This window comes from Charadrius vociferus, unplaced genomic scaffold, assembly GCF_000708025.1.
Source record: "Charadrius vociferus isolate BGI_N301 unplaced genomic scaffold, ASM70802v2 scaffold201, whole genome shotgun sequence".
NCBI lineage: Eukaryota > Metazoa > Chordata > Aves > Charadriiformes > Charadriidae > Charadrius > Charadrius vociferus.
Window position 1 is genome coordinate 839219 of NW_009646936.1, and position 11389 is coordinate 850607.

Below are 11389 nucleotides of genomic sequence, written 5' to 3' on the forward strand. Positions count from 1 at the left end.
CCTCGTCGCTCGCATCTACAACGGGAGGCTGAAGGTGCAGCGCCTCTGCTCAGGTACCGGCCCGCCGGTCTGCCCCGGCTCCATCCTCCTCCCGGCGGCTCCGGCGGGGGTTGGGGCGGGCGACCTTGGGAGTAACGGGAGGCCGCGCTCGGGCGCTGCTCCGTCTCATAGGTGTTCGTGTCCCGCTGGCTCACAGACTGGGAGCTGAGGCGCGGCACTGGGGGGGGGACTTGGCTGTGGCCTCGCAGGAGTTCTGCACTGGCAGAAGTTAAGAAATACTTCTGAAATCCCAGCCTTAGCAGCAGGCAAGCCATCTTCCCCTAAATTTAAGAACGCGGCCAATACCCACCACAACCACATGTAAATTCCCATCGTCTGCTATTTTAGTAGCTCTTATTTTTTAGATAGCATATGGCTCTGAGATTCCCACTGTACATGGTTAAAAATTCATCCATTGCATGACTGAACTGCAGCGTGTCCTGTCCCATAGCAGCTGCATAAATCCTTTGTGACCAGCGGTGTAGCCTACACATGATTGAAATTCTCGTGTTGCTACTGCATGTTTGGTGCAAGGCATCCACTTGCCGTGTGACGGAGAGTTACTGAATATGTCTAAATTGGTGCTTTAGTTCAATTCAGGAGGTGGGTTTTGAAAAACATTAAACATTTACTGTTTGTCCCTCCTGACCCACTTCGGTTTGCTCTGCGGATCAGGTTGGGAACACAGGAGCTGAGATTCCCTTGAGACACGACTGACCTGAAGGATGCAGCCTATCTACATCTGATGTGCTCCAGCTGCAAATATGTTTGTAGTGTATGAGGTCATACTGAGGCTAATCTGAAATTAAAAAATTGCGAAACCCAGACGCCATGGTTACCATATATTCAGCACTTGCTCTTTCTGCAGATCTGCTGCTGCTGCTCCGCAGTACTTGCTAATTTAATCTTAGCCTTTATGTGGCTGCTTATATTCCCAGCCACAGGAACAGAATTGCCATTTCTTGGAACTTGGGGTACTTCTTGTGTGTCCGTTGTGAGATGGATATGCTTTAATTAATATAGTGATGGTAAAGATGCTGGAGGGTTTTCAAGAAAAGGATCCTATGAAGTGGGCTGACAGCTGGATAAGTTGTTCTAGGGGAAAGTAGTGAGTGTAGCTTGCAGGCTGTGGATCAGATGCTGTACACCAGATAACAGGGTTGGGACGCTGCATCCACACACTGTCGGTTCTCACTGTGTGAGGCTGTGTGTTGGTAACCAGCATTTACACCTCTCTGTTGTCTCAGCTAGAATTATCCTGGGCAAAGATATAGGTAGTCCAGTTACATATTTTCTCAACTGCAAAGAAATTAATTACTGAATAACAGTAAAATGTTTTTCCATTTTGAAAAAAGTTGCTTACCCAATAGTACTTAGAAAAAGAAATATGCAGTCAGCTAAAGCTGACAAAGGAAATGCCAAAAAGAAAAAGTTTATGGCCAGCAAGTATTGTCTAGGTTTGCATACCTGCACTGTATCATTTGTTCCATTATTTCATATATGTGTGAAATGTATGAATTGTGATGTAATTACAGCATATATATCTATATGTATGTATTTATAGACCTTATTATTTATTCCATATACTTAGTGCTTTAAAAACTGAAGGCTAGCAGTAAGGTTTTGCCTGCATGTATGTATGTGAAAGGCTTTGGTGAAGGGTGTGTTCTCAATAACACAAATTTTTAATCTTGTTCTCTAAACACTTTAAAGAGATGGAGGAGCTGGCAGAGCATGGTATTTTCTTGCCTCATAACATGCAAGGACTGACGGATGAGCAAATCGAAGAACTGAAGTTAAAGGATGAGTGGGCAGAAAAGTGTGTACCAAGTGGTGGAAGTGTCTTCAAGAAGGATGAAATTGGGCGAAGAAATGGACATGGTAAATCGAATGTAAATGTTTCTTTCTCTGCAGACACAGATAATCTATAATATAATGAGGAACATAAAAACCATAATTCCGGGCCTTTCAGTTTTACCTCACTGTCTTGGAAGAAGAAAAAAAAACGAGTAGATATCAAGTATACATTGGATTTCAGGCCAGCATGTTAGCCGGCTCATGTTTATTTGTTAATGTGGTGGTTTAACCCCAGCTGGCAGCTAGGACCATGCAGCTGCTCACGCAGTTCTCCCTCTTCCCCCCAAGAAGGGCAGGGAGAAAAGGAGGGGGGAAAAAAACCCGTGGGTTGAGATAAAGACAGTTTAATAAAACAATAACAGAAAAAGGAAAATAACAATAACAATGGTCAAAGAATATGCAAGATAAAGTAATACAACACAGTCACTCTCACCACCCAGTGAATTGGTTGCCCAGCTCCTCCCAAGCAGTGATCGTGGATTCCTGTCCCCCGGTCAACCCCCATTTATATACCAAACATGACATCTATGGTACAGAATATTCCATTGGCCATTCCGTTGTTCTGTCTGTGCTCCTTCTCAGCTTCTCTGGGAAGCTGAAAAAAGTCCTTGAATAGTATAAGCATTCCCTAGCAACAGCTAAAACTGTGCGTTATTGACATTCCTTTCATACCAAATCTGAAAACACAGCAACCACTAGAAAGAAAACTAACTCTATCCCAGCTGAAACCAGGATAGCTAATTATAAAAATCATCCTATAAACTATATTAAAAGCAGTAATGGATTTGTTAAGCAGTAGCTATTCAAGAGGCTGTTTTCACAATAGATCAGCTAAACTATCAATTACATACACAACTCTGTTTTGGATTAGGAACTGGTGTAATGGCGATTTAAAGCCAAAATAGTATATCTCTTCAGCACATATGCAGTTTTACTTTGCAACTGTAGTACTTGAAAGTAAACTCCAAAGATAAGTAAACAATTATGAGAAGCAAGTTTGACTGTTTCACTTTAATTTGTAAATGTATATATGTGTACAATTTTTCTCCAGAGGCTCCAAGATACAATAACAGGTTGTTTTTCTACTATTTCTCCTTTTTTTCTCATTCACTGTGACTCAGACTTACTGAACTCACTCCTGTCACTTTTTCTTTCTGCAACTCCAGCCAAATGGTTTTGCCTTAGCACTTGGCATGTGTATCAAGCGCCACTGTACAGTCAAGAGCGTGAGGACTGATTGCACGGAAGAGACTGCGATTGTCTCTTGCTGTCTGTCCCTGTATTCCTGACACCACAGCAGTCCTTGTCGGGTCAGCAGCCCTTTAGATGTTGATTGCAGGGCAGCTCAGTTAAGGAGGAATCTTTGAATAACTTAACTTGTCGTACACAAACAGCTTACTCCAAGTGTCTTAATTTGGGGGAAAGAATTCTTCTAATACAACACATTGCCCAGTCAAGTTTAAGCCCTTGCTGAACTTGATTAAGAGCTTATATTATAGCGAAATGTTTTCCCTCCTAGCTGTTTTCTCAGAAATAGCTGAGTGTCTCATATGTAGGCGTGTGGACAAAGCCTGTCTTGTTTGGCGTGGTTGTGAGCAGTGTCAGGCCTTACAGTAAAACTTTGCAAGCAACTTTAACATAAGAACAGTACCACTTGTAGTTTTTATTTATTTGTTAGTGGGAGGACAGCTTTGTAATATTAACAAAGTTATAATATTGAACAGCATGTAAATGTGGGCCAAACTAAATACCATCAAATGATGCATTTAAACATTCAGCTGTGAATGAATATGATTTAACTGGATTTTTGTTTCTGAGGAGAGGCTTTTTATAACAATTAAAATGGGTAACTATAATGAATGAAATGCACGTTGTATTTGCAAAACTGCATTTTAAATCTTAATTGGAAAAAAGTCAGAAAACTCCAAGCTCTTGTCCCGTTTTATGCACATCTGCCAGCACAGCCCACCATAGCTGTAAGTTCGGCATGGGAAAGAGAGTCTTGGTTTTGGTTGCGGTGAGTATGAAATTATGGCTGTTGCTTTCTACTCAGTAATTTGTCCAAAATGAAGTTCCAAATACCAGTCAAATGTCTTTGTGGAAAAGTAAGTTTGGCTCCCCCAGGAAAAATACTGTTTTGTTTCTTAAGCTAGTAAGAAATATGGCAATGAACTATCAAACTGCAGCATAGTAGTGTCTCTCTTGATTTGTGATTTAACAATGTTTCATTTGCTTACAGTAGAGAATAACCCGGACAGGTCGTTTGCTATTTTTTTTATAGTAAGTGTAGATTATTAAATATGTGTCTCTTATTTTTAGCTCCAAATGAAAAAATGCAGCAAGTTATAAAGAAGACAATAGAGGAAGCCAAGGCATTAATCTCGAAGGTAAGTTTCCTGAAGTAGCATGTGGTATGTGGTACTTTCTTAATAGGTGCTATGTAGTTGGGCAGCTTAAATAAAAATAGACTTTTTTCAGTGCAAGGGCTGAGAATTTTTGAGCAGTATCATGAAGTGATGTGAATAGTCTAATAAAAACTGACATTTCTGCTAATGATTTTCTTAATGGCTTTTGGCAAGCTGGTTCAACAAGTTAAGGAATCAGATATTAAACTCCAAGTGAATGCTGGCAACTGAGACCACATTGAATGATTAAATCACATTTAATTTTATCCACACACTCTTAATTTGCTATTGATGCATTCTTTAGGTAAATACTTGTGTTTTCTGGTGAAAAATTAACTGCATTCTGTGATGTTCCTGGAAAAAAAGTACCTTTTGCTCATTAACATAGTCTTTTGAGTTTTATGTATAATTAATTGAAATATGTGATCTAATCTCTTAGATTATGCCTTGGTTTTACAAGCAGTTGGACTCATGCTCAGTCCAAATGAGTTTGTGTGTTTAAAGATAAGCGTGAGGATATGCCCTGATGGTACTGTGGTCTCGATTATACAGCTTCACTTTACCAGATCTGCAGATGCTCTGTATTGTGTCTCAGCTTTCATATGATTTTGAAACACAAATTAAGTAACATTTGTTATCAGATTGCTTTTTTTGTAAACATCTGCAAGTAATTTTCTTCTCCCTACCCCTACAATTCTGGGAACTGGTATGTGTGGAACTTTAAAACAGCTTTAAATCAGTTACGCAAATAGATAATGTTACTGAGTTTTTAGTGTTGCCGGTGCACTTAAATTGGCCTTCTTGGCTGTTTTGTTGCTGATAACAGTGTCATATCAGTGATTTGGAGTGAGCAGCTCAGTGTTTCCAAAGGCCTGGTGGAGGCAAACAGAGGAGCTGCGCTGTCGCCTGGCGGTGCTTCCAGTGTGCTGAGTTGCAGCAAACCTTCCCTTAATTGAGGCAGGGTTCCAGCCAAACTGCCCTGAGTTATAGCAAAATCTACACAAAATGAGAGATGTTTCAGATTAAAGCTTCTGGAATCAAAAGATTTTCTCCAGATGGACTTTTTTTTTTTGGTTGGATTGCATCTCAGCAACTCTATTTCTAAACAGGGAGGAAATTAATAATATGTTTTACTTCTTGACTCAAAAATATCTGTAGATCTGGTCTCTACTTCTCAGGTCTTCTGGGGTGAAACTTCCAACTATGTTGTCCTTTACAATAAAAAGTTGCAAAATTCATAGAATCATAGGATCATTTTGGTTGTAAGGGACCACATCTCAGCACCACATCTTCACGTCTTTTAAATACCTCCAGAGGTGGTGACTCAACTACTTCCCTGGGCTGCCTGTTCCAATGGTTGATAACCCTTTCAGTGAAGAAATTTTTCCTAATATCCAATCTAAACCTCCCCTGGCACAACTTGAGGCCATTTCCTCTTGTCCTGTCGCCTATCACTTGGGAGAAGAGACCGACCCCCATCTTGCTACAGCCTCCTTTCAGGTAGTTGGTAGAGAGCAATAAGGTCTCCCCTCAGCCTCCTTTTCTCCAGGCTAAACCACCCCAGTTTCCTCAGCCGCTTCTCATAAGACTTGTTCTCCAGACCCCTCACCAGCTTCTCTGGACACGCTCCAGCACCTCAATGTCCTTGTTGTAGTGAGGGGGCCAAAACTGAACACAGTATTTGAGGTGTGGCCTCACCAGTGCCCAATACTGAGGTACAATCACTTCCCTAGTCCTGCTGGCCACACTGTTCTGATAGAAGCCAGGATGCTGTTGGCCTTGTTGGCCAGCTGGGCACACTTGCTGGCTTATATTCAGCTGACTGTTGACCAACACCCCCAAGTCCTTCTCCCCCGGGCAGCTTTCCAGCCGCTCCTCCCCTAGCCTGTAGCACTGCATGGGGTTGTTATGACCCAAGTGCAGGACCCGGCACTTGACCTTGTTGAACCTCATGCCATTGGCCTCGGCTCATCAATCCAACCTGTCCAGATCCCTCTGTAGAGCCTTTCTACTCTCAAGCAGATCAACACCCCCACCCAACTTGGTGTCATCCGCAAACTTACTCAGGGTGCTTTCAATCCCCTTGTCCAGATCATTGATAAAAATATTAAAGAGAACAGGCCCCACTGCACTGCATGCTGACATACTCCAGAAATTACTTCCATGCACTGGTGAATGAAGTTAAGGATATTTTGTGAAGTGGTTTGTTAGGTTCATCACTTTATAATGATGAAAACGAAGAAATATGCCTGTGCATTTAAAAAAAAGTGGTTGATATCTGAGATTGAGAAACCAATTGTACGTGCCGGTTAACTAGTTTAAGAATGTCCACAAGGAGGCAACATTCTCTTACTCTCTTTTTATAAACCTTATTACTTAAAATATTGGAATGGTTAAATCCGTAAGCAAAACCTTTCTTCTCTTCCAGATGTGTCTTGTTTTTCCTCTATCCATTGCAGTAGGGCTTGGAATGATCTCAAATATTTGATCTTACAGATCTCTGCATAAGCTGTGCCATATACCAAGCTTTACTCTTCTGCTCACATGTGCTCTGTTTTTTTCTCAAGTTTTAGGCCCCTTCTCTAGCCCTCACTTGAATCCTACCGTTTTGAATGTTGTTCACAAATCATGAGTACTTGGAACAAAAGTCTCCCCATCCAGTTTCTGTATTGATACACGTACTTGTTCGAACGCCTGGATCCCACAGACATTTGTTACTAAATACCTCCTGCACAATTTAGTGAAGATTCCTCCCGCCAGTGTAAGCAAGTGTAAGCAACCTACATGGCTGGGGCAGAAGTGATGTATTCAGTAGTCGATATGCAATTGAGAAAATTTGTGCTGCTAATATCTTTGTGCAGCCAGTTAGCTTTGCTCAGATATCCCACTGTTACCTTTGAGCTGACTACAAAGCAGTGTCTTTCTGCATATTTTTTTTAGTTACCAATGATCCCTACCTGTGTTTCAGAAACAAGTTCAGGCCAATGTGTGTGTTAATATGGAGATGGTGAAAGATGCATTGGACCAGCTCCGAGGGGCCGTGATGATTGTGTATCCAATGGGATTGCCTCCACATGATCCAGTTAGGATGGAGTTTGAAGATAAAGAAGACTTGTCGGGAACTCATGTATGCAGTAATGTATTTGGATTATATGTAATGCCTGGGTTAAATATGTGCTCTACAGTTCTCCATTTTATCAGTGAAGGTTTTTCCATTTGCATGACAAATTTTGTTTAAAATTTTTGTCTGATAGTTTATGTAAAAGCACACCAATAACTTAACTAGAAATAAGATGAATTAAGTTTATTTCCAATGTTACATGTGAAGTTGAGTTCAGGTAAGCCTTGGACCCATTTTAAATAGCTTGTCATTTCTTTCTAATGCAGGTATTGAGAATTTATTGCTCAAAGTGTTTATATTAGATCAAGATTCAATGGAATATGAATCAAAATGCTATAAATTAATATGAGGAAAATGTAGCAGAAGTATAATGTAAAATCAGGTGAATTACATTGGCCTTTCTGTTAAGAATTCCAGAAAGATTTTCCCAGAAAATTTTTCTGGTTTTGAAAACAGCAAAAAACCAACATCCCCCCAACACTTTACCTTGTTTGTTTATTTGTCACAGGCTGGACTTGAAGTTATAGAAGAATCAGAAGCACAATTATGGTGGGCAGGAAAGGAGTTGAAAGAAACAAAGTTGCTCTGTGACTACGTAGGCAAAAATGAGAAAACCACCATCATTGTCAAGATTCAGAAAGTAAGTATCTCTGGGAGATTTCTTTACAAGTTATTCACCTTTGGCTGTCTAATTCTCCATGGAAGAGAATTGTCTGTAGGTGTATAAAATGGATTAGATTAGTTCTGGCTTGAGTGTCTTAAAACTACATCTATTTTAAGGTTTTAATTTATTATAGTCTCAGTTCTTCTTTAGTAATTTTTTTGCCTGTCAGTTAAATACTGTAGTTGCTATTACTTGCTCCATAGGACTTTTCTAAAGTACAGCAAAGAGACATTTAAAAATAGATGAAATACCAGCTAAAAAGTTCAAAAAAACCTCAGTTGGCTCTCAGTTCCGTCTCAGTGCAGAGCACTGGACAGACCCAGTCATTCAGTCTGTCCAGTTTTTCTAATTATACTTGTGAATGTTTTTCTCACCATATTCTGGCCTTTAAAAACCAGTTTTAATGTTTTGTGCATATGTGGCGTGGATACCTCTCATCCCTGGTTCAGTCTGTTCTGTGTCTGAAAGACAGTGTCTGTAACTCAGTAGCTTCCGACCTGTGATGTCCTGAGTTTCTTGATGGCAGGTCCTCAAACTGTCTCCGTTTCCTTGGAAATGTGGACCTGCCTCCTGCTTGAAAGGACGCAGGTTGTGGAAGAGCCTGAATTTACGGTCTCCCGAAGGGTTCAGTGAGAACTCGCTGGGTGCTGGAAGGAAAAATAAGCTGCTGGGCCTGCACCACCCAGTGGCATTGTCAGCTGCAGCTCACCTAAAGCTCCCAGCTGAACTTTTTCGAAAGAAATGAGCCTTTCCAGTCATTAGATGTGATGAAGCAGATGAGGCTTTCTGCATTACTTGTGAACACAGGCCTGATGAGTCATCCTATGGAGTAATGAGCTAAAATGAAGCAAAGACATCCTGCTGCTCCTCTGTTTATAGATCTGATGCTTCAGCAAAAGCCAGTCATTAAGTGTATATTGATGTCTCACACAGTGGTCATGTTCTTGCAGTATCAGAAGTAGCACCAAGCTACTGGGAGTGTTGATTGTTTTTTGGACAAAATGGTTTTGTACTAACTGTGCGGTTGTGTTCATCTCTGATGAGAATGCCATACTCAAGGGGAAAATGTTTAGTGTTTCAATTAATTTTCAGAGCTTTGTCAGAAGATGCTCGTCATGTTTGTATGTGTGTGTGTCTCTCTCTCTATAAAATCACATTCAAAGGGTCCTTTTGTAAATGTCAAATGTCTTAGAGTACTTACCCATAGCTCAGAATTACTCAGGAGCTGCATTACACTTCCATGTCAGCGAGAGCTGCTCTGCCACAGAAAGCATTAGTGGTTACAGCAGATCTTATTATCTACAGGTGTCTGTAAGAGAAGTCAAGTGATTTATGTGTTTGTCATTTAGAAGACCAGCATTGCTTTCTCCTTCCTGTCAGGGTGACTTGAAAAATTGTGCAACAACTCAACAGCCATTGAAGTGTAGGCTCCCAGGAAAGTTGTCTTACTGTTTAATTAGTTGATGGACCCCTTCAGAGAATGCAAAGTAGTACGGTGGTTTTCTATCTGAGAAGAGATGCCTGCATTCTTGGGTTGGAGAGCTAATTTAAACCACCTCAGACCCTTTTTGTTTCATAGAGGATTCACCATCTCCATTCAAACTGTTCTGTTTGCTACTGTTGACAATAGCTGTCATCAGCTATTTTCTGCTGTGTGCATCATTTCTTCCATGAGGACAGTTGCCTGGAAAAATAAATGTTCTTTTATTTGCAGTGACAAATAAAATTTCTTTTATTTGTAGTGTTTTGTAACTGCCTTCCTTCCCTGCTTTACTAAGTCATATGCTGTCTTGAGTCTGTATTAGCAGGGGAGCTAAAAATAGATGGGCTCATCCCGAGACATCTAGAACGGCCTTAAAGCAGAGAGATTTATTATGTCTTTAAGAGTGGAAGCTTAAGTAAAATAGACTCAGTCCTGTTTGCAGCTTCCGTCGATGTCCACAAAATTGACAGCATGATTCAGATGCTGAGATGAAAAAATAATTCTGACTTGAATGCAGCAGAAGTTTCTCAACAGTTGTTTTCCTGTCCTGAGGGACCGTATTAAATTTGAGAAATCCTATTGTCTGAAGAAAGATTTTGCTATCTTTGCGTAGCAGCTTCTCTTCTGTATCGCAAATGCCGTCATAAATAAAATTAATGGTTTCCCTTTCAGAAAGGACAAGGAGCTCCAGGGCGTGAACCTCTGATTAGTCATGAAGAGCAAAAACAGATGATGCTGTATTACTACAGAAAGCAGGAAGAACTTAAGGTAACAGTGTCTTTTTCCTGTATGTGAGCTGTGCTGTTGTAGACACTAACTGCAGGTTACATTCGTTACTGCTGCCTTAACCTGTCGGTTCTGTTTACAGAAACTAGAAGAGGATGACGACGACTCATTTCTAAATGCTGAGTGGGCAGACAACCATGCTTTGAAAAGGCAATTTCATGGTGTAAAAGACATCAAATGGGGTCCAAGATGAAGCTCTGCAAACACTTTTTTGCCTCTTTAAGCTGTTTGGTTGATACGCCTGTTTGCAACGAGGAGCTGTGTTGTTGTGTGCGGTAGGTTCTTCTGACAAAAGCTGAAATTGTCACTTCCGTAGCAGGTGTCTGTTTCGGCCTTAGGTTTTCAATAAATGTTTACATTTTTGGGTAACTGTAGCAGCACTTGTCTCTGCAAAGAATTAAATCAATCCTGTTGAAGTTTGTTATTTTTATTCGAAACTTGTAATTTGAAGAGTGAAATATTAAACTATTTCATAGCTAATATATCTAGGAAATATGCACTAGAATGTTTGGTATTGTTTTGAGTGTCTTTATACTCTCTTCCTGATTCTTGCGTTTCTTTTAGATAGTATGGTCTGTAGGAGGTAATTTATTTTATAAGAAATCAGTTTTTCTGGACTAATCCAGTGAAAGTTAGTGATTTTTATGTGCTTGTTTGCATTTCAACATAGCTAATTCCAAGCTATCATTTTTAAATGAATTGACCTCTTAACAATTGTTTAAAGGAAGTATTTTTATATAAACACAAATAACACAAAAATCCTCGTGGAATGCTTAATTTTCATTCTTTCGGTTTAGTTTTCATTGACATTGGAAGCCGTCCTAGTGATTTGATTCAGTTTAACAAGCTGTTAGCCATGATGCTTTTGCAAAGATTGGTAGAAATCTGTTTACAAAAGTAAGCATCATTTGCAAGTAGATTGGATAGATTAAGACCAAGATCTCTAACATGGAAGTACTTCTAAGATTTTGACTGGATTGAAAGTGCTTAGTTTCTAACAAATCAGCATTTTAAAATGAGAAATCATGAAATTT

General features: G+C 40.1%; 1 protein-coding gene across 1 annotated transcript; it reads left to right on the forward strand.

The window, feature by feature from the left end:
• The first annotated feature begins 7 nt into the window (after nt 1-7).
• LOC104295180 (chromosome unknown open reading frame, human C21orf59) lies at nt 8-10864 on the forward strand. The gene is made up of 7 exons (XM_009894892.1): nt 8-53; nt 1753-1920; nt 4216-4283; nt 7270-7428; nt 7931-8062; nt 10242-10337; nt 10438-10864. Exons 2-7 carry the CDS (start codon nt 1755-1757, stop codon nt 10546-10548), a joined length of 732 nt encoding a protein of 243 aa, XP_009893194.1. The 5' UTR covers nt 8-53; nt 1753-1754; the 3' UTR covers nt 10549-10864.
• The last annotated feature ends 525 nt before the right edge of the window (nt 10865-11389 follow it).